General features: G+C 46.8%; 1 protein-coding gene across 4 annotated transcripts in view; it reads left to right on the forward strand.

Moving 5' to 3' along the window:
- The window catches only part of FNIP2 (folliculin interacting protein 2), a 132,879-nt gene that overhangs the window by 73,953 nt on the left and 35,190 nt on the right, over positions 1–23,736 (forward strand). For 2 of the 4 annotated variants that reach the window (XM_047751647.1, XM_047751645.1), the window contains exons 6-11: positions 270–370; positions 539–628; positions 2,124–2,195; positions 14,576–14,705; positions 19,839–20,040; positions 20,805–20,893. In XM_047751647.1, coding sequence (XP_047607603.1) covers positions 270–370; positions 539–628; positions 2,124–2,195; positions 14,576–14,705; positions 19,839–20,040; positions 20,805–20,893 — 684 coding nt within the window. Of the gene's footprint in view, positions 1–269; positions 371–538; positions 629–2,031; positions 2,196–14,575; positions 14,706–19,838; positions 20,041–20,804; positions 20,894–23,736 lie in introns of those variants that run through there. The other 2 variants (XM_047751646.1, XM_047751648.1) reach the window with 2 other exon arrangements.

Consider the following 23,736-nt stretch of genomic DNA (forward strand, 5'->3'; position numbering starts at 1 on the left):
GTGTAGAGTTCAGTGTTCCCCCCACCCTTACATAATATAAAATTGTTTGGAACATGTTATTTAGTTTTATAGATTGAAGTACTCCCCAAAGCCTTACTTGTTTTTTCCTCCAGCAGATTCCCATAAAGTTTCCTTTCCTTTGGTAGACATGAGACTTTATTTATAAAGAGAAGTCTGACCAACTGTCAGGGTGTCTGTATCCGTTAGCAAGCAACCTTCTCCATCTCTTGATGTTTTTCTCCTCTCTCCCTTCCTCCCTCTGGATTTAGCCTGCAGGACAGCTTTGAATACATCAACCAAGATCCTAACTTGGGGAAACTGAACACAAATCACAACAACCTGGGTCCCTGTCGGACAGGAAGTAACTTAGGTAAAATCCACCGCATGGACGGCTTCCTTCTCGCCGAGCATCACTGTGGCGGGTGTGCGCTGTGCTTTACTTGAGTTGGTGGTGTCGTGTTGTTTTCGGCATTATCTTTAATCTGTGTTTATTTTTGTGTGTGTACCTTGTTTGCCCACCTGTGTGTCTCTGCCCCAGGTGTGCTGCAGGGATGTGGCAGCAAGCTGTCACGGGGGGCGGCCGAAGGAGGACCACTCCCGCTCAGCCGCAGTGCCTCCTTCTTCGCAGGTTTGTGGGGGACGCTGAGTGCCTGTGACCCACGCCCGCTAGTCAGTCCCAGGCAGGTTCTTAGAAGCCAGTCCTGCTTGGTGCCTCTCTAGGAATCCAAGGGGCTCTTAAGACACTAGTTTCCAATGCTGCCAAGTTCCAGGTGTTGTGGAAATTTCTCTCGCGAACCTCTATTGTGAATGTCTCTGCTAACACCCAGGTGGAAGGTGATTTGGATCTGAAGTGAGCCCTTCGTGTTCCTAAGAGGATAATGTTTTCTGATGTTCCTCGGCCCCTCCTGCTGCTGTGAACTGTTTTCCTTTGCTGTGGCACCTTTGACCCTTTTATTCACCCGCACCCTCACCTGCAGTGTCTTCAAAAGTCACTCTAACCAGAGCATGGACGACCTCTCTTTCTCTCTCTCCTTCTCTCTCTTTCCCTAGCATTTAAGTAGTTCAGATGCACTTTCCAGCTTCTTTCCAGGTGTAATTGTCTCAGTCACTCCGGGTAGGTACATTCTGAGATTGGCCTGGCCTTGTTTGCCAAGGCTGTCAGATGTCTGCTGTGGTCCTGCATGAGCGACACGTGTGGGAACCCTCATTACTAACGTGAAAGATTGGGTTTATGGCAACCAGTGTTCTTCATTCTGTTTTCCTTCTTAGCCTGAAATCCACTAGGCACCCCAGTTAACTGACCCCAGAGTGAGGATAACATGTTGATATATGCTCCTTAAAATTGTGAAAATAAACATGCTTCGCCTAAGGGCTGGCAAGTATAATAATCAAGCAGGGCATCGGGCTCCCTGTACCCTGTAACTCACCGTAACTCACTGTGACATGTCAGCTACCGTCCAGCTCAGTAAGTACGCAGTCAGACTGATCTGACATGTTCCTAGAGGTCTGTAACCCTTCAGAGGGTTTTCTAAGTGGCTCTACAATAATACCATGTTTGGGCGTATATGGGGAAGAGGTGGAGGAAGAAATATTTGAAAATGAATATCGGTGTTTTCTATCTACCAAGAGAAGGGATTATAAACAGAGAGGCATTTTTTAAATGTATGAAATGGTTTTCAAGTCTTTGTCTTCTCTGGGATGCCTAGAGTTACTATCAGAACTGATTATAAAGCATTTTGGCAGTGCTCAATATTTGAAGTATTTCCGTATATCGAAAATACTTGCTAATACTTTTAAATACTATTTAAATACTAATGATGAGGAAAATGGCTCAAAGTGCCAGAGGAGGTTTGCCCATTGTGTCCAGGGCCTGTGTATTTATTACTCAATTTCTTGGCGAGAAGTGCAGCACTCAAGAAGGTTTCCCTGCTGCAGCAGGACAGTGACCAGCAGATGGTCACTAGACCCTGTTTTCTTCTTTTTCTGTATTGAATTTTGCTTTCTCCTTCCTCCCCGTGTAAACATGTTCAGTCATCACTCACAGTTGTGAAAGCGACCGCAGTCCATTTCGAGCAGCGCCCCCTGGAGAGCCCAGTGACAAGTTTCCTTTGCCTTTCTCTCAGCGCACAGCACTCCAGTGGACATGCCCAGCAGGGGACAGAATGAAGACAGGGACAGCGGCATCGCCCGATCAGGTACTTGCATTTCCTCCTGTTGGTGTAACTGGTGGAGTGAACTGAGGTGCAGACCTTCTGGGGTGACCATGCCCAGGGACTGATGTTTCCTAACACTCAGACCCCTGCGGGACCACTGTACTTTGAGCAGGGAGCCTCCTTCTGGGACCTGGTCTGCTGAGCACCGAGCATCAGATAGGGGAAGGACAGCATCTGTGGGAGATAGAGTTGGCAGGACTCGGTGACTAATGAGACACAGGAGGGGAACGGGAGGTCCTGCCCGCTGTTTTGTCCCTCTTTCTTCCATCCTGGAGCCATGCTGCTTTAACTTTTATCTCCAGGATCCTTTCTTTACATCAAACCTTGAACTTTCCTTTTTTTTTTTTTTTTAATGGCCACACCCATGGCATATGGAAGTTCCCAGGCCAGAGATTGAACATGTGCCTCTGCAGCCACATGAGCGCAGCAGTCAGTTCTCAACCCACTCTACCATGGTGGGAACTCCAAACTTCATGATGCTCCTTTAAGACCGCTTGGTTTCTGCTTTTGTATATGATTTGGCTATGGATTTGGTCTTGTGTCTCTCCCTTGAATCTGAGGTAGATTCCATGCTGTGAGAGAAGGGTGGTGAGCAAATGACATGGAATTTGAGGGTTCAGAGATGTATAGGCTTGCCCACTGCAGGCTCAGAGCACCTTCGTGTCTCCTGTATCTGCCTGGGGGCTGGGCTGAGCTGAGTCTGGGGCCATGTTCCGTGCCTTCACCCCTTTCTGCTTCCTTCCCTGTGGTGTCAGAGCCATTCATTCCTTGGGCACAGCTTGCTCCCGAGTAATTAAATGAGGTGGACTTTTTTACTGAGTCCCCGTTTGGTTTATATATGCCACATAATGGAAAGTACACAGCATTGTATATTTTCTAATTCTTCTTCTTCTTTTTTTTTTTTGGCCGTGCCTGCAGCATGTGGAAATTTCCAGGCCAGAGATCAAAGCCACACCACAATAGCAACAACGCTGGATCCTTAACCTGCTGAGCCACCAGGGAACTCCCACAGCATTCTCCTTAGATTAAATTAAGCGGGTTGATTCATTTTGGTCTTCCTAATCCCAGCTTCTGTCAAGTTGGGCAGTGAACCCTTGGTTAGAAGTGTAAGTCCCATTAATTAGACTTGTGTCAATTTCACTTAGAGCAGCATTTTTCCAAACATAAAATTTGGGGAGGTGACAAACTTCTGAAGTGGTAAGAGAGCTGTCTTCCTTGTGTTTGCATTTGATGGTGCTTGTGTTAATCTCCCCATCCCCTGTGGCCCTTGTCACTCTCCCCCCTCACCCCATCAGGGTGGCTCACGTCATTGAGTTATACCCACTCATCAGGTGCTTGAGGCTGTATGGGTGCTGTGCCCAGATCCCAGGTCCTGGCTACGGGGGCCGGCCTTCCTCTGTCCTGGTTGATTGCCCAGGTAGCACCATGTGGATCACTCTCAGTCAAAACCACTGCCTTAGTGGCTCATAGAATTTAGTATGTTTTACTTTGTGGGATGGATGCTCTTCACCTCCCTGTCAAAGAGGGAAGGGCAACCAGCGTTTGCTGGGTTCACAGGGTCCCACAGTAGCCTTTTAGTTACCTGCTTACGCCCTTCTTGTTCCAGACAAGGTTAGACATTGAGGACATTGGTACCAACAGAACTGTTAGCTGGATGTTTGGGTGCTCCTGGGTAACTTCTCGGTTTATCATATGATTGATATCAAGCATTCATGTGTGCACGTCAGAATCCCATTGGTTTGGGACTATTCTGATTCTAGGTTTCTCCTGAAAGGAGTTCCTGTGCCCTTTGAGAAGCAGGAAAGTTGAGGGGCGTGGTTTGAATTGAACTGGAAGGTAACAGCCAGATCTGAAAGCTTCCTCATGCAGAGAGGGCAGATGTGAACTTGACATGAACGTGAACTATGGCTTCGTTGGTGGCTCCTGAGCAGCAGTCTCTCCCTGGAGATGCCCAGCTGGGGGAAGGGCAGACATGGGGCTGCACATTGCCCCTCTTGTTTTCCTGACTGGTATGCTAGTCCTTCCTACTGCAAGCTGCCCAACAATGGCCAAGTCTGCGTAGGGATCATTGACCTGGGGAAGGTAACCCCCTGATGTCCCACTGTGGCTGCCCTCTGGCCCTCCTCTCCTCCTGTCACCAAACTGCGTGGGCACCAGGCTCCTCGTTCTAAAGCCAAACAGGGATTCCAAGTATTTGGACCGAATTAGCAGTAGAAGATGTAGAGCAATGAAAGACATTGCTTTTTTCTTTAATTTTTAACTTCCTGTCTGAAGAGTTGCGGGGGGGATTATTTTTAAAGAGATTTAAAAAAAAATTTTTGGCTGCACCTGTGGGCCAGGGATCAAATCTATGCCACAGCAGCGACCCAAGCCACAGTAGTGACATGACAGTCCTTAACCCACTGAGCCATCAGGGAACTCTAAGACTTTATTTTTATAGAACAGGTTTTTTTGTTTGTTTGTTTTTTCATGGCATGTGGGAGTTCCCAGGCTAGGGGTCGAATTGGAGCTGTAGCCACCAGCCTACATCTGTGAGGACATAGCAGTGTGTGGGATCCAAGCCACATCTGCAACCTACACCACAGCTCAGAGCAACACTGAATCCTTAACCCATTGAGCAAGGCCAGGGATTGAACCCACATCCTCATGGATACTAGTCAGATTCGTTCCCACTATGCCGTAACAGGAATTCCCATATACAACAGTTTTAGATTCGCAAGAAAATTGAGATGATAGAACCGAGTTCCCATGTACCCTGCCCCCAGTCTCCCTGTCATTAGTGTGCTGCATTTGCTAGAATTAGCATTGATACATTATTATTAGCTAAACTCCATAGTCTATTTTAATTTCCTTAGTTTTTAACCCAGTATTGTTTTCCTTTTCCAGGACCATATGACATTTAGTCACCATGTCCTTTAGGCTCTGCTCAGCTCTGGCAATTTCTCAGACTTTGTTTTGATGACCTTGACAGTTTTGAGATGTAGTGGTCAGGTATTGTGTAGAATGTCAACTATTAGAATTTGTTTAGGTTTTTCACATGATTAGACAGGAGTTATGGGTTGGAAGAAAGATTACATCGGTAAAGTGACATTTCCATTGCCTCTGATCAAGGGTGTGTGCTGTTAACATAATTCATGACCTTTGATGTTGGCCTTGACCACCTGCCTGAGAAACCAGTGTCTGGTTTCTCCTGGTCACCGTGGCTTAGGAAGGAGGCTTCTGTGCATGGAACAACCCCTAAGGATGGAGAGCCGTGCTCCACACCACCTATCTGGAATTCCATATGGGAGGTTTTCTTTGTTCCCTCATCCATCCATTCCGATAGCCATTTACATCACTGTGGACTCAGAGATGCTTCATTACCATTTGGGTTACCCATAACTGCTCTATCTGGTTGCTCACATTCGGCTCCCATGTTTCTTTCATATACCTGCCCCCCTCCCCCCAAGGTATCACCATGGAGCCCTGGCCTTTCATTGAGAACAGATTTAGATGCCAAGGTCTGGACACTCGATAGGCTTGTTACAGCTGGAATGTCCTTTCTTGTAGGCCCTCTCAGCCAACAAGCAAAAAGTAAGAGTTTGTGCTGACTTTGTGCGCATGTTTCTATAAGTACTGCCCACACTGTGTTGAGTTAAATGTGAGTTGGTACGGATGTCTCCATTACCTGTTAGCCGTGACCATGTGGATCATCCTGCCCTCCTCTGCCTGCTTATCTATAAACTACCCTCCCACAGGGAGAAGCCTGGCTCCCCTACCTGCCATCCATTTAGTTAATTGCATCCATTCCGTCCAGCACACATATCTCAGCATCAGAATTGTTAACCTGCTCTCCTGTGGGAAACAGATCTTAAACCCAAGCGCAGTGCTTATATATAGCTCCTCTGGCCTTTAGTCTTAGAGAAGTCCAGTCGTTTCCAGGGTTACCTAGGGCAGCATCCTTGGACATGGGGAATTTTTGCTGGTCTGAGTACCAGGCCAGCAGAAGCTTGGGAATCATAGCTGACACCAGGTCATCTTCAGGAGGTGAGCTGGCCTCCTGAAGGCTGCCCAAAACTCTCAACATCACAAGTCATATCTGAGGAGTGACTAAGGTTCTTTTTCATCTGAATAGTTCAATAAAGAAATAACTTTAGTTGTTTAGTTCCTGCTGTGGTGCAGTGGGTTAGTGATCCAACTTGTCTTTGTGGAGGGACTGGTTCAATCCTGGGCACTGAGCAGTGGGTTAAGGATCCAGCATTGCTGCAGTGGAGGCGTAGGTCGCAGCTCTGGCTCATATTAAGTCTAAGAAAAATACACAACTTTTTTTTTTTTCCTGGATTACTCAGTAGCTTTTTGTAATAACAGAGAGGAAGTCAAATCTTAATTCTGACCTATGCTTTCATGCACTTTACTCCTCACACTAAGTGCCCCAGTGCCTCTTTGCATAGCTTGTAACACAAACACAGAGACAATGAAATAGAGCAAAAACAAGACTATCCAGCTTAAGAGTTCCCTGGTGGCTCAGCAGGTTAAGGATCTGGTGTTTCTGCTGCTGTGACTCAGGTTTGATCCCTGGCCCAGGATTTCCTCATGCTGCAAGTGTGGCCAAAAAACACAGATAATATCCAGCTTATTGACTGGCTTAATGAGTTAGAAAGACTATCTACCCATCTGTTTTTTAAAAGACACTTCCTCAGTAAAGTATCAGACTAGCTAACAAGTTCACAATGTTTTTTACATAACAATATTGCTCAAAAGTTTACTCAAAGGTCTTTGCCTTATTTCCTGAAATTTTTTTTTTGTCTTTTTGTCTTTTAGGGCAGCACCAGTGGCATATGGAGGTTCCCAGGCTAGGGGTCGAATCAGAGCTGCAGCCACTGACCTATGCCACAGCCACAGCAACTCGGGATCCAAGCCGTATATGCAACCTACACCACAACTCACAGCAATGCCGGATCCTTAACCCACTGAGCAAAGCCAGAGATCGAACCCGCATCCTCATGGATGCTAGTTGGGTTCGCCAACCACTGAGCCATGATAGGAACTCCCTGAATTTTTGTATTAAGGAAGTCAAGAAAGAAATACTTGTATATAAAATTTGAGGTTCTTATCCATAGAGTTTTACTTAGGACATGTCTGAGAAGCGTTTTTCTGTGTCATTGTGGAGGATAAGAACTGGAAGCCACAGTTTGAGCAGAAGATTGGAGGTATCTCAGTGGTCACAAGGGCCTGGTGGGGGCCACATCCCATGCCCTACACGGGAGAAGAGGTGGCAGTTAAAAGGGCTGCAGCAGCCTGGCAGGCCCTGAATTAGAAAAGTTCTCTTTGATGAGGGAGCTCCCATCGTGGCTCAGAGGCAACAAACCCAACTGGTGTCCATGAGGATGTGGGTTCGATCCTTGGCCTTGCTCAGTGGGTTAAGGATCCGGCATTGCTGTGAGCTGTGGTGTAGGTCACAGACTCGGCTCGGATCCTGCATTGTTGTGTCTGTGATTTAGACCGGTAGCTGTACCTCTGATTTGACCCCTAGCCTGGGAACTTCCATATGCCACAGGTGTGGCTCGAAAAAAACAAACAAACAAAAAAATTCTCTTGGATGTATTTTTAAGCGAAAAAAGGAAGGTTTATCCACCGTGTGTGTGTTACAGTAGACTGTCATTTATGTTTCAAGAACAAAAGGAGGAGTTCCCATCGTGGCGCAGTGGTTAACGAATCCGACTAGGAACCATGAGGTTGCGAGTTCGATCCCTGCCCTTGCTCAGTGGGTTAACGATCCGGTGTTGCCGTGAGCTGTGGTGTAGGTTGCAGACGCGGCTCGGATCCCGCGTTGCTGTGGCTCTGGCGTAGGCCGGTGGCTACAGCTCCGATTCAACCCCTAGCCTGGGAACCTCCATATGCCGCGGGAGCGGCCCAAGAAATAGCAACAACAACAACAAAAAAGACAAAAGACAAAAAAAAAAAAAAAAAGAACAAAAGGAATATACAAGATCTCTCTCCATGCAGAAAGGTAGAAATGTGTGTTCACAGAATGTGTCTGGACAGGTATAAAGGGAGATCATCTCTGACTCTCTTTTGGAAATTTTGAGCGTATCCTCTGTGCATATATGAATCAGGAAGATAAATTATTTTTTGAGTGGTTATTGGAGTTGTCCTTAGAAACATTCCAGTAGGCAATGGGAATGAAGAGGGTGAGTTAAAGCCGAGCTGGGGGGGTGCTATTGTTGGGGCTCAGTGACTGATGGGACACAGGACGTGGGACAGAAAGGGAAAAGGCTAACTGTCCAGTTGCTGATCTGAGAAAACAAGCAGAGGATGGTGACATTGGCTGGGGCAGCTGGAGGCCAGTCTGAGGAGACCTACATCGACACAGTCTCACAAGTACCCAGAAGTTCTCCAGCCGTGAGCAGTCAGCTGGAATTCAGAAACAGGACCTTGGATGGGGGCAGGGGCTACATTTGTCAGCCTGGGTACATGGGAAGGGTAAGGTTCTGAGGGCCAGGGCTGGGACCAGAGTCACTTAGACTTGTCCTCCATCACCTTAACTCAGGTGCAGAGTCTCCTCCTCTCCGGAATAATCAAAGCATGGACAGGAAAAACAGTGTCACCATTCTGTGGGCCACTGCATTTCCTGGGCTCTTAAAAGTGGTAAGATAGTTCAAGGAGAACTCCTAATGTGTGTGTTCAGACATGTTCCTGCCACTGTTTTACAGTGAACCTTCAGGATAAGAGCACATGTTGTCATGGGGTTCACATAGGGTGGAGTGTTGGCCACTGTGTAGTTTTGGTGTTAAATCTGATGACACCACACATACACATATACACACAGACACACATGGGAAAGGGAAAGATTCACGGCTCAGAGAGGTGAGGCTACATCACTATCACCACTACCACTACCAGCATCATCACTGTCACCACCATCACCACCACCACCATTATCACCACCACCACAATCATCACCAGCACCAACAGCACCACCATTATCACCAACACTACCACTACCATTATCACCACCACCATTATTATCACCATTATCACCACCACTAGCATCACCACCAACACTACCATCACCACCAATACCCCCCAACACAACTACCACCACCATCACCATCACCACCACCACCATCATCACCACCAAATAGAAAAAAGACCTTTATTTAATGAAGAGGGGGGAGGAGAGAAAATTCAAACACTGTATACAGCTTTGACCACAGGAAACTTTTTACAAAATCAAGCTTGGAACTCTCTGGAAATTTGTTTTCTAACACTTAGTTTCTGTCATATGTACCGATTGAGACAGGCATTGCTATCTTTCACATAATCATTTGCTCATTCTTCTTGCAGCAACATTTCTTGAGCATTTTATATTCTAGATGTTTTTATAGGCGGTGGAGATAAATCAGTGATCAAATAGACATGATCCGTGATGTCCTCATGGAGTTTCTTCTCAGAAAAGGAGACACAGAAAATAGACAATAAAATGTAGACAAGAGCTCATCACCACCAAGGTGCTTGAAGAAGTCCTCTCCAAGATGAAATTTCCACTGACTTGAGTGCCCACAACAGCTGGGCTGGCTTCATGAAGACTAGAGCAAAGAGCTGTTGGGCCTGGGGGCAGCCAGAGCAGGCCTTGCAGATTCGTGCATAGAGAGTAGAAAGACTGTTGTGTAACAGGAAGAGAAGGCAGCCGGATGTGGGGAGGGAAGAGTGTGCAAGCCAAGCCTGGGGAGGAAGTAGGGGCGCCAGCACATTAACCTATTTTCTTTTGGTGGAGCTTTTCTGGATACATATAGACCTGTCCTTCCAAGCAGAGGAGGTGGAAGAGTAGGGGCTCTGTGCAGTGTCCTTCCCCACCAAGTGTCACCTTGTGAGTGAGAGCTGTTTGGCAGATCTGAGCCTGCTACTCTGGGCAGGGTTCATCCTTTCCCAGAACCTTGGCTCCAGGCCTGCTCTTGCACTGCCCCAGGGGTGCAGCTGCATCTTCGATCTCATGATCCCATTTTCCAGTAGCATCAGCACCCCAACCTCAAAAATTCTTCCCCTTAAAGAAACAGCTCCTGAGCGCTTGACCTCTGCACTTCCTTTTCCACCGTTGAGGTTGTTCCTTGTGACTCGCCACACTCTGTGGATATCTTATAATTCCCTGGAGATTTTCGTGTGTTTCTTCTTCTCTCTTGGAAGGTGAGCTCCATGGGGGCAGAGAACTACCCACTCTGTCACGCTGACTGTCCTGTCCCCAGTGGCCTGGATCCTGCGCGGCATATGAGAGATGCACAATGGATATTTGAATGGGGGATTTGTCCCACGTAGATACAAGGAGAAGCACACATAGATTTTTGAAAGAGTTATTGATAGATATAGTTCCGTGCAGACCACTGCCTGCCCTTCCCATAGCAGCCTCTCTCTGGCATCTAAGTCTTAGTTGAGGTGTCTCATTTTCATGATGATGTTCTCTGACTGCCAGTGAGAGAATTTACCTTTTCCACTGCCATAAACCTTTGCTCTAGTTGCCTAAAGAAAATTATGTGACCTTATCACAATCTGAAATCATCTTGTTTATATATTGCATGAGCGTGTGAGCTTCTTAAAGGCAGAACTTATCATAGTCTGAAATCATCTTGTTTATTGCATGAATGTCTGAGCTTCTTAAGGGCAGAGATGTCTCTACATGTTAACTTTCCATCCCAGGCCTTGGTGGTGCTAGTCTCTTACTAGGTGCTCAGGAAACATGTGTTGAAGGAATGGCTTTGATTTGAGCTTCAGGGCATGATTTCTTCAAATCGAGATCCTGTCATCAAATCATCAGTACCGTGCTTCTTCTAGTAAACTCTCAAAATAGCAAATATACTTCCAGAGGAAGTTAAATATTTATCATGAACTTGAATGATCCAGACCAAGAAGAGCCTTTGAATCAGCAGTTTTAAGTCTTTTGACTTACTTTTTTCTCACTGTTAATTTCTGCAGGAATACATGTTTGTTAAAGAGCCCTCCCTCATTATTTTCTCATTAATGTGCAAAACTCCAAAAGTCTTTGTAATCTGTGTGTAGTAACATGTGTTCTAATTATAAAAGTATTCTAAAAAGAAAAGTGATACTAAAAATATTGAGTGTTAGACATAGCACTTTTAATGGCAAAACTGAGTCTATGAATAATTTAACTAAATGTCTCACATTTATTACGACTGAGGCATCAGCTGGAGAATGTCTTTACTATCTCACACAGCTGACGTGGTGGGGGGGGCACAGTATGGGCTGGTACCCCTTCCAATGTAATTCACGCAGGAGCTCTTCAGGCCCCACAGCAAAGGTAGGAAAATGGCCAGGCAGAACCATGAAGCTCTGTTTGTGATCACACTCCTGTGCCAATGGAGACCAGCCCTAGCATCGCTCCAGGCTGCTCTGTCTTTCGGACCCTGGCCCAGCCAACAGTCATGCACTAAATGGCAAGTGAGTCCACCCTCTTCTTGTGAAAATGACAGTAGTTTCCAAGTCCAAATTAGACCCCACTCTTGTGTTTGAGAGTTGTAGATTTATGACATATACATAGTACTTTTACATAAAAACCTAAGTGTGTGATCCTAAAGTATTTTTGAGGAAATGCTAGAAAGCACTAAGCCAGCACCTTAGCTTATATCTCATGTGTCTGCCATGCTATTCAGCATTCCTTTTTTTTTTTTTTTTTTGGTCGTGCTCACGCATATGGAGGTTCCCAGGCCAGGAACTGGACCCTGCACCACAGCCATGACCTGAACCATTGCAGTGACAATGCCGGATCCTTAACCTACTAGGCCACCAGGGAGCTCCTGTTATTCAGCATTTTAGAAGGAGGATAAAAGGAATATCCTTCTTAGGTCTTTATTATTTTAGTTTTTTGCCTTTCCTTTTCAAGTCTCCATTACAAGGTCTGAGTTGTTTTCATAATTAGTTAGTCAGAATTAATGACCTTTTTTCCCTCTGGAATGTCTTACTTAGCCCGCCTTTTTCAAGAGTTATCAGAGAGAGTGAATAGGTAACGTTTACTGTGCAGGGCACTAGGCTAAGTGTCTTACACATATCGACTAGTTTAATTCTCACAGGAGCCATGTGGAACAGGTCAGTGGTTTCAGTTTCCTTCTGTCTGCAGCCCACACTACTGCATTTCACATCATGATCCAGTAACGAAGAACTTTCTGTACCACCAACAAAAGTGTCACCAATTAATATTAACACTGCAATCTACTCTGTTTTCTTTCCCACTACTTTTTAAAAATAGAGGTTTCGATCCACTAGACAATTCATGACCCATTAGCAGATTGCAGCTCTCGTGAAAAATACTGAGATGTCTCATCCACATTTTATGGGTGAGAAAGCTGACAGGTTAAGTAAACTGCCCAGTATCCCAGCCAGGAAGTTCCCAGGCCAGGAATTGAATATGAGCTATGGCTGCAACAGCACTAGATCCTTAACCCACTGCGCCCGGCTGGGAATCAAATCTGCGCCACCCCAGAGACAATACCAGATCCTTAACCTGTTGCACACAGCAGGAACCTCCCAGAGCTGGGATTCAAATGAGAGCCTGGCTCTTAACTCTGTTTACTAAACCGAATTAGGCAGCAATACAACTTCCAGAAGAAAGTGGGCCTCAGGGTCCTCCCTTGCTTCTTTGACAAGGAAAAAGCACCTAAAATATAAGCACGCCCCTCAATGGTGTCATCCAGCTGCCAGAAAGAAGCTGCTTTCCTCAGCCTAAGACGTAGAGAGACTGGGAACCCTGAAGATCTAGAAACAGGGACTAGGATCTTCTGGATCTTAAGGGGACTTTGAAAACTTGGGGATGGGGCAGACACAGTTAATTGGGATTTTATTCAGTAATATTATGTGAGGGAAAAATCTCTTCTATCACCTTTCCAAATTCTCAGTAAAATTACCTACTCGCTGATATTTGAAACGGGCATTTGATTTGGGAGGTTTAAGTCCAGCCTCAAGGCTGAAACCAGGCCAGCCTCATCTTCCCATCTCTGTGCAGAAGTACCGTACATTCAGCAAGCATTTATTAGTCATCTGTTGTGTCCCAGGAACTGTCTTGGGCCCCAGGGATCAAAGATAAGCAAGATCACCAAACACACTTCCCCTGCCTGTTGACTGGGTCAGAGGAGAAGCGTCTCGTAGCACCCCCAGCACCTCCGAGTGGACAGAGGCAGCCTGATCATCAGTATCGCAGCCTTGCAGCCAGTCAAGTTCCCTGACCTTATGCCTGGCACAGCGGAGACCCTTGAGTGGGAGCCGGGCAACTCTGGCAGGATTTCAGAACTCACGTCAGAGACTCTGCTTATTTCCATCAGCCTATAATAGTATAAGAAAAATATGATGGTTCCTATGGAGAAACTGCCTTGCAAGTGATGTCCATAAGCATAGTACACTGTGTTTTCTGCTATCAGCATCCTTTGCCCTGGGATTTGCTTCTGAAAATGTTGACCAGCTACCTGTGACATTCCATTTCTTTCTCCATTTCACTGAGTCACGCTTGTGTCTGGACTCCTTGGCACTGGGAAGTCATCAAAGGAGAAAAGCCTGCCCCCTCCCTCCGTTCCTCCAAACTAGACCCCTGCCAGGCAGCTAGAGTGTGAAGGAAGCCCTTCACCTGCCCTGACAGGGACCTGTCTGGGCTGTGTGTCACTCACACTGACATTATGTGGCAGGAGGAAGCAGAGAGAGGGCAGAGGCCAGTAAGTAACCCAGGCAGAAAAGATATCGAGGACTAGAAGTTGCTCTTCCACAGCCAAGGGAGTGGTGGGGGCTGGGGGATGGCATAAATGCCGTGTATTTGGGGAAGGGGGTGGGAGAGAGGGTACTGTCTAGAGGAACTGCTTTTCTGCCTAGATTTCACCTCAAAATACAGAGTGATGAAGTGGTCAAGAGTGGAATCATGAGTAAACTCTGTGCACGGCATCAGTGACCGGGCAGCAACATCAGTAGTCAGGTGGACCATTTTCTCAGAAATCTGCAATCTACACACTGATGAGTGATAAATAATTGCTTGCGTTTGTAATGTGAGGCTTGATCACTGATGCCACTTGCCATATCTGTAATCCCTACTCCCTTTGATTTGCCCCCCCCCCCCCATTTTGGCCACGCCTGAGGCATGCGCAAGTGTCCAGGCCAAGGATCAAACCACAGAGCCACAGCAGTGTCATTGCCAGATCCTTAACCCACTGAGCCACCAGGGAACTCCCGATGTGTTCCCTCTTTTAAAGGATGTTTTTGTTGTGGCTCAGAGATCTTGGAGAAACTAGCCCCACCTGCAGGGGTGACTGTTAGAACCAGAACGGTTAGATTACTTGGCTTGTGATTTTTAGGAGTCATCAGATGCAACTCTCAACTTTCTAATTTTCTCCCTGCAGCCTCCCTAAGCAGCCTTCTGATCCCACCTTTCCCATCTCCAAGTTCCTCCACGTCCTCGTCCAGCAGTTATCAGCGCCGCTGGCTTAGGAGCCAGACAACAAGCTTGGAGAACGGCATCTTTCCCCGGAGGTGAGCGGGGGGCAGTTTGGTGAGGAGGGTGGGGGTGTGGGCAGCATGGCGATGCTGGCAGGGGCTGCGCTCAGCTGCTGGTGCTGGGAGACGGTTGAGACTTGCAGCTCAGCTTCAGCTTAGCACAGAAGTCTACAAGTTAGAGGTTCTTTGGAAGACACTGGGAATATCTGGGGAGATGTGGTGTTAAAGGGAGTGTGCTCCCTTTTCACTGGTTCCCTTCCTGATGGAGCTTTTGTAAGTTACAAGGCTGGGGTAGACATTTTCCTTGGCTTACTGTGATGCCAGTGTGGCCTTTGGAAATGTATGAATGCAACATACTCTCTCTTTTTTTTTTTTTCTAAAACTTAAATTCTTAAACTAAATAGTCCTGAATCTGATTAAGACTTGAGATGGCATTAAAATATTTCCTGCCTTCATTTTCAGATGGTTTTTATTTTTTAAATTTATTTTATTTTATTTGGCCCAGCTCATGGCCATGCGGAGCTTTCCAGGCCAGGGATCAAACCCATGCCAGCAGCAACTTGAGCCACTGCAGTAACAACACTGGGTCCTTAACCCTCTGACCCACCAGGGAACTTCTTAGTTTGTTTTTTGATATAAATTTAGTTCTGTTGCAAAATGTGCATTTTTGGCTTATTATGATGTAATATCAGTAACTTCCAACTTCTTCTTCCTACAACCCAAAAACTTAAAAAGGAATTATGATAGGTTGTATCTATAAAAATCCACTTGGGGGAGTTCCTATCATGGCTCAGTGGTTAACGAATCCATCGTGGCTCAGTGGTTAAGGAACCATGAGGTTGCAGGTCCCTGGCCTCTCTCAGTGGGTTAAGTATCTGGCACTGCTGTGAGCTGTGGTGTAAGTCGCAGATGCGGCTTGGATCCTGTGTTGCTGTGGCTGTGGCATAGGCCAGTGGCTACAGCTCTGATTAGACCCCTAGCCTGGGAACCTCCATATGCCACGGGTGCAGCCCTAGAAAAGACAAAAACAAACAAACAAACAAAAATCCACTTGGTGAGCTCCCATCGTGACTCAGTTGCCAAAAAAAAAAAAAAAAATTCACGTGGAAGAAAGTTGACAGGGGATTGAGTGGTGATTGTCATGTGCGGGGATCTGTGAGGAGTGAAGACGGCTAGATTTAAGAAGCTCACATACATAGCAGTATCAAGATGTTAAGTGACACACACTCAGCGAGGCATAGAATGGGGCCCAGGGGAGGGAGGCACCCCTGTTGAAGGTCTTGGGGGTTGGGGAACCTTCCAGGGAGAGGTGGGACTAAAAGAACGGGCCAGGGTGAGTAGAACACCTCAGCCTGCTGGACCCCTGCCTCCAAGGCTCCCAGCACCCCAGGGAGCGCATCTCAATGAAGACCTGCTCCTCTCAGTTATAGGTGAAACTATTGAGAGTCAAGATAGCACCTACAGAACAGGACACCGAGCCTGGGCCCTTCGAGAGCAGTCCCCAGGATGGGGTGGGACAAGCACAGGCCGGGGGCTGCCCTAGACTCCATCCTGTCCCGCACCCTGGATGGACCCCTTCCCTGAGCTGTGAAGACCCCTGGTTTCCAGGGGTGGCAGCCCCTTTCTCCTGGTGGGTGTGTAGGTGGGGATCAGATGGGAGCACAGTCGGTACCAAAAATATGACTGCTTCTGGCTTGAGAGAAAATCACTGCAATCAAAGACTTAACTCCTAAGAGAGATCGGGGTGACCAGGGAGGGTCTTCTCAGTCCATCAGGGTAGGTTGCACGCTGACATCGGTGCCTGGGGCTCCTGCTGGGTGATGGGTGAGGAGTTGGGGGTGCGGGGGTTTACAGCTGGTGCAGAACTACTGCCTGTGGTGAGAAAAGCTGCCGACATTGCCCGCTTAGTGGGGCTGTAGAAACCCTGAGGAAGCAGGTATAATGTCTCAGGGAGCTGTTGACTTGAATTGTGAAATGATGAGATGTTCTCTGACCTATAAAAATGTGATGTCCTTGTTCTGGGATCAGGCACAGACTCGGCAAATGTTCAAAGTGGATATAACCAGTTAGACTGAGCAGTCCAGTGATCAGTCACTGGTCCCTGAGATCCACTTAATTACCACTCTTGCTTAAATAGTCACAGATCTTGAAGTACTTATAATGCAGGTAAATGCTTACTCTTAAGTGTCAACAAAACTCCATTCGATATTTTAAAAAAAGAATTCTGGGTGTAGTATGGTCTTCCGTTGATTTGCAGACCTACCAGCTGGTGTGGTTGCTCCCAGCCTCTTGCCTTGGTGCTCCAGCTGAGTGATGCCTCTGAGGGTGGGGACCCCAGCAGATGGATCAGACATGGGAACAGAGCCCCTGGCCATTCCCAGTATCCAAGAAATGAGCCTAGACTAGTAGACAGGAACCTGGGTTCTGACTACCTTGGTCACTGATAAGCTTTCTGTTCTGAAGCAGGTTGATTAATCACTGTGCCTCAGTTTCCACATTTGCAAAATGGCCTGTTTTCTTCCCCAGTGCCTGGAGGATAAAGATATGACAAAGTATTTAGGTGCCTACTTAATTTTTTTGCAACATTCTAAAGACACCCTTTCATTGTAGATTGATTTTGGAAGTATGTTTATAAATACCACATGACCTGACTTGTTCCAGTTTCCTGGTCAATCCAAGACCATAGAGTGGCTGAGGCTCAGTTGCTTCAGAATTTAGCAGAGATGTCTATAGTGTAGTAAGAGCTGTTCACGCTATTCAACTGCAGATGTTTTTCAGAAAATCAATAGGGGGCACCATCTGCCCTGTGAGTGGAATTGGTCACTGTGTGGGGAGAGGACCCTGAGGGCCCAGCAGTCGCTGTGACTTGATTATTAAGGACCACACCGGCCAAAGACCAGTGTACCGATATTGTCATTTTACTTTGGAAGGGGAAGATAAATAGGAAATAACAGACAACGAAGGGTAGCAAGAAAGCATTGTGTAACATAAGCTCAGAATTTCCTTTACAGAAAAAACAAAGTTGTAGGACAGGTACTTTGGGAAAGGTGAGGGGCATTGTAGAAATTCAGTAAAATTGAAAGAGCTCCTGGAGATTTTCTTTTTGATGAGCAACTGGTTAGGACACAGGAATTTCTTAAAACAATTACTGGTTTGTATATTTTCTTTTTAGGGCCACACCCATGTCATATGGAAGTTCCCAGGCCACAGGTTGAATTGGAGCTGTAGCTGCAGGCCTGCACCACAGCCACAGCAACACGGAATCCAGGCCGTGTCTGCAACCTACACCACAGCTCACAACAACGCCAGATCCTTAACTCACTGAGGAAGGCCAGGGATCGAACCCACATCCTCATGGATACTAGTTGGGTATGTTCCCGCTGAGCCATGACAGGAACTCCTGTTGCTGGTTTATTTTAATGAGGAGCCTTTACAAGAGCATCTCGGATTTGTGTCCTTCCTGTGATGTGTCTATCAGCAAGGTCTTTTATTGGTTTCTCAGCCACACCTACGTCTCCATCTGCTTGATGTCGAGGGCAACAGTGACCTCTCCCGCTGAGGTTGGAATAAGATGTCTGTCTCCTTTCCTTTAAAAACAAGATAGCTTGTTTTTGGCCAGGATAACTCTCTCAGCCATAAAAATCCTGACTTAACGTATATTTTAAAAACATGGGTGTGTTTGAAATCACAGGACGGTTATAGACTGGGAACTGTGCACTGAATAAGAAATTTAAGACCAAGAAGGAGGCTGGAGTTCTGCCAGCAGAAGTTCGTAGCACAGGACGTGGAGGAGGCTGTGCCCTCCCCCACTTGGCAGACAGAGGAGCTAAATGGTGGAGTCGACAGGAAGGAACATTGCATACCTAAAACGGGCTGGGCGAGGTGCTTCCCTTTACAGTGTTATGGTCTTTGCTTTAGTGTCTTTGTAGAAAAAGAACAAAATATTTTTAAAAAGAATTCACTCTTCTGTTAGTGTCTAAGGGGTCATTTTGCTGGTTTTTCAGAGTAGTTAAAGAAGAGACATGACTTGGGTCATATTTGCGAGGCTGACCCCTTAAGACAGATTGAATGCCTGTTCTGCATTTATTGGCTTCTTGATTCTCTTATCCTAGAAGCAGAGTCTCTGAAAAGAATCCGAAGTTGTTTCGTTTTGTTTCAGGGCTGCACATGCAGCATTTGGAAGTTCCAGGCTAGGGGTGGAATTGGAGCTGCAGCTTTAGCCTATACCACAGCCACAGCAACGCCAGATCTGAGGAGCATTGATGACTTACACTGCAGCTTGCGGCAATGCCGGGTTCTCAACCCACTGAGAGAGCCCAGGGATCGAACCTACATCTTCACAGACACAATGTTGGGTTCTTAAATGACTGAGCAACAACAGGAACTCCAGAATCTGAAGTTGAGGCTCTGACTATACCAGGAGAGAGATGGTCTTTCTGCTTCGGGGAGAAGGGGGGTGGGGGAGGAGAGGGGTTCCCTTCAGTTATGTGGCTTAATCTGAGCATTTATATATATTTTTTCTTTTTAGGGCCATACGTGTGGCATATGGAAGTTCCCAGGCTAGGGGTGGAATCCGAGCTACAGCTGCCAGCCTACACCACAGCTCATGGCAGTGCCGGATCCTTAACCCACTGAGTGAGGCCAGGGATTGAACCCAAGTCCTCATAGATACTAGTCAGATTCATTACCACTGAGCCACAACAGGAACTCCTAATCTGAGTATTTATGGAAGTAACTTCAGCTAGTGGTATTAATGACCTTGGGAAAGTAAGCCTCAGCTGCTAGGAATGTCCAAAAGTGACACCAGGTCACACAGATTCCCATGGAGGGTCATTTCTCTCAGCTGTTCTTATCCATCGGTATCTGTCAACCGAAACACAGGGCCTGTACTTTGAGCAAACAGGTGTTTCACACCCCTTCCCAAATACCGCCGACCTGCTATAAAGTAGTCCACGGAGAAAGGTCTGAGTCTCAAAGCACTTTCAGTTTCTGCTTAAGTCTCTTTTCATGTGAGGATAACACCATGTGGCAGAGAATTCCAGAAAAGTAGATATACATTGGTCAGGACTCATGTCCTGATCAGCCGTCTGAGTGCTGCCCCAGCCATAAGGTTCACCTGGAGCGTGGTTCATGGCCATGGGCGGCTTCTCAACCGCCTTCTTCTTCCAGGTCAACTGATGAGACATTCAGCTTGGCTGAGGAAACCTGCAGTTCCAACCCTGCCATAGTTCGGAGGAAGAAGATTGCCATCAGCATCATCTTCTGCCTGTGTGAAAAGGAAGAAGCGCAGAGGAATTTCCAGGACTTCTTTTTTTCTCATTTCCCCCTATTTGAATCTCACCTGAACAGGCTGAAGAGTGCAATTGAAAAGGTACTAAGAACGCAGTCCCCGAGCTCCCACTGCAGTGCAAACAGGTTAAGGATCCAGGATTGCCTCTGCAGTGGCTCAGGTTGCTGCTGAGGTGCAGGTTTGATCCCATGGCCCAGCACAGTGGATTAAGAATCCAGCATTGCTGCAGCTGTAGTGTAGGCTGGCAGCTAAAGCTCGGATTCCATCCCCAGCCTGGGAGCTTCCATATGCCATGGGTGTGACCATTAAAAAAAAAGGGATATAGAGAGTTCCCATCATGGCTCAGCAGTAGCAAACCAGATTAGGATCCATGAGGACATGGGTTTGATTCCTGGCCTCACTCAGTGGGTTAAGGACTCCTCATTGCTGTGAACTATGGTGTAACTCGCAGACATGGCTTGATCTGGCATTATTCTGGCTGTGGTGTAGGCCAGCAGCTACAGCTCCAATTCGACCACCAGTCAGGGAACTTCCATATGCCATGGGCTCGGCCCTAAAAAACAAAAAAGTAAAAAAAAAAGAGGCAGTCCCTTGTCACATGGGGCCTTAAAGGTGATGAGGCCTCTCTGCCCCAGGCCCCTTCCCCAGGGAACAGAAATTATCTGCAGCAGAGCTAGATCGCTCCCTAGCACATGACATTGGATGTCAGGTGCTTCCCGGTGACTTCAGTCATTGCTACCTTGAATGTGGGTTATAACCTTGTCTCTGGTTACTAAAGCCCAGGGGATGCTTACAAAGGAATTTCCTCTCCAAGCATCATGTGGCTTGTTTTCTCTTCCATAAAGGCCATGATCTCCTGCAGGAAGATAGCTGAGTCAGGTCTCCGTGTCCAGTTTTATGTCAGCCGTCTGATGGAAGCTCTGGGAGAATTCAGGTAAACTGTCAACGTTTGGCAAACCCAACGGGGGAAGTAGATGAGTAGTGGCGGTGGCAAGATCCATGGATCCCGGGAGAATTAGAATTGGTGGGGGATTGGCAGCTGTTAGTCATTTTTTTTTTTAGGGCTGAACATGTGGCATATGGAAGTTCCCAGGCTATGGGTAGAATCAGAGCTGCAGCTGCCAGCCTGCACCACAGCCACAGCCATAGCAATGCCAGATCTGAGCCACGTCTGTGACCTACACTGCAGCTCATGGCAAGGCCAGATCCTTAACCCACTGGTGTGAGGTCAGGGATTGAACCCGCCTCCTCATGAAAACTAGTCAGGTTCATTACCACTGAGCTACGCTGGGAATTCCCTCTTAGTCATTTTAGCAACTCCTTCCTTCCAGACGGAAGCTAAGATCTAATGGAGCAAGAATCTTAAGTCCCCAGCAGCAAATAATATTCATCACCGCCTAACAGACACTTCCTGCTGCGATTGCTTCTAATAGCGCAAACAAGGAAAACTAATATTCATGTCTTATGTCGTCCCCACCGGGGCCCTAGCATGAGCACTGTTAGCCCATTTCACAGGTGTGCAAACTTGGGGTCATGGAGGCTTGTCTAGGGTACAGGTGGGAAGTGGGTGTGTGTCAGAGCAGTTACACTGCTGTCTCCCCAGACAGCCTCCCGTCAGTATGCTCTGGACATTAAACCATGTGGTCACCCTAGTGTGTCTTTTATGTCAGTTTCTAATCAATGGCTTTTGTCCTCTGGAGACCAAATTTCTGAAGGTCTTTGCTCTCATGTCTGGGCAGAAAGATACCTGCTCCGGGGACTGGGTGGGATTCACTGTCACCAGCCCAAGCTGGATTGTCGCACTGCTTCTTGGGGCCAGTTTCTTCGTGGGGAGTGGATTCCCATTCAAGGCAGTCAAGAGCTGAGTCCATCTGGTCCTCGGGAGTTGAGGAATAAAAAGTTTTACAGTTCTTAGAATGTTAGAACATTGGAGGGATGCTTTAGGTAAATGGCAGTAAACCCCAATGCTACTCAGAGCAAAATCCCCAGGATTTTTTTGAATCTTGGGTTATATTTAAAGTACTCAAGTAACACATTTGTCATTATCTGGAGGTTGTCCAGACCCAAGTCATATATCTGAGAAATAGTGGGAAACCGGGGCTTTTGATGGCAGCGTGATGACTAGTAAACCTACCTTTTGGTGGGCAGCACTGGGTCTGCTATTGCTCTGCTGTGGTCAGACTTGAAGCTGGCTAGTGCACGGGGGTCTGGACACTCATCTAAGGGAAGGTCCAGACCCCAAAGGGACAGAACCAGAGGTCTCACTGTGTATGGACAGGTCTGGTCCTTCCTTCAGCAGCCTGCCCCTGCAGAAATGGTGACAGGGTAGTGCTAGCACCTGGCGACCTGGCTCCCAGTGAGTGAACCCCGGGTCCACCAGGCTGCAAGCCATTGATGCTCCTGCCTCGGTAGAGTCTCTGCTTGCTGCATAGGTGAGGTTCTGTTGCGACCCAGTTTATGAATGCACACAGCCAGAAAACTGTGTCAGAATGTGGCCTGTGTGGAGTTCCTGTTGGCTGGCGGCAGAGTGGAAATGAATCCAACCAGTATCCATGAGGGTGTGGGTTCAATTCCTGGCCTTGCTTGGTGGATTAAGGATCCTGCATTACTGTGGCTGTGGCAGCTGTAGCTCTTATTTGGCCCCTAGCCTGGAACTTCCATATGCCGCAACTGCATTAAAAAAAAAATTATGGCCTGTATGTCTTCACTCAGGAAGAGTGCATGTGTTTTGGATTCAGAGGTGTTGGTGGTGATCCTGGCTAAGTTGGCGTGCCCTTTCGAAGGGCCCCATAAGCTGGAGCAGAGACCCTGGCGCCCTGCATTCTCACATGGACCTTGTCCTTCAGTGTGTGTCTCTTACAAGGAACATAACTCCTCCTGGCCTCATTTCCTAGTCTGGAACCTGAATTGTCAGTTTCCCTGGTAGCTTCCAGTTCTAAGAAGTGGATTCTCTGACTCCATGTAACAATCTAGTATATAACAGACTGAAGAAGAGCCATTTATGTGGATTTTTTTTTCATTTAAGGTGAATAAGGTGCTTTAGTTCAAACAAGGAAAGCATTAACCAGAAATTGAGGGAGTTGACTTGCCTCTGGTCACATTTTCAGTACAGCATAAGGTTTCTTTCTTTCTTTTCTTTTTTTTTTTTTAATTAGAGTTGCTATATGGTATTATATAAGTTACAGATGTACATATAGTGATGCACAATTTTTAAATGTTATACTCCATTTATAGTTACTGTGAAATATTGAGTATGTTCCCTGTGCTGTACAATATATCTTTGTAGCTTATTTTATTTTTCATTTTTTTTATTTTTGACTTTTTAGGGCCACAGTCTCGGCATTTGGAGGTTCCCAGGCTAGGGGTAAAATCGGAGCTGTAGCCACTGGCCTACACCACAGCCATAGCAATGCCAGATCTGACCAGTGACTGACCTGCACCACAGCTCATGGCAACACCAGATCTTTAACCCACTGAGTGAGGCCAAGGATCAGATCTGCATCCTCATGGATACTAGTCAGATTTGTTTCCACTGAGCCACAGTAGGGACTCCCTGTAACTTATTTTATTTGTAATAGTTTGTACATCTTAATTCTTGCCCCCTATCTTGCCCCTCCCCACCTCCCCACTGGCAGCCACTGGTTTGTTCTCCATATCTGTAAGTTTGTTTCCTTTTTGTTATATTCACTAGTTGTATTTTTTAGATTCTACATATATGTGATATACAGTATTTGTCTTCCCTGTCTGACTTATTTCACTCAGCATAATGCCCTCCAA

Source organism: Phacochoerus africanus, chromosome 10 (genome assembly GCF_016906955.1).
Source record: "Phacochoerus africanus isolate WHEZ1 chromosome 10, ROS_Pafr_v1, whole genome shotgun sequence".
Classification (NCBI taxonomy): Eukaryota; Metazoa; Chordata; class Mammalia; order Artiodactyla; family Suidae; genus Phacochoerus; species Phacochoerus africanus.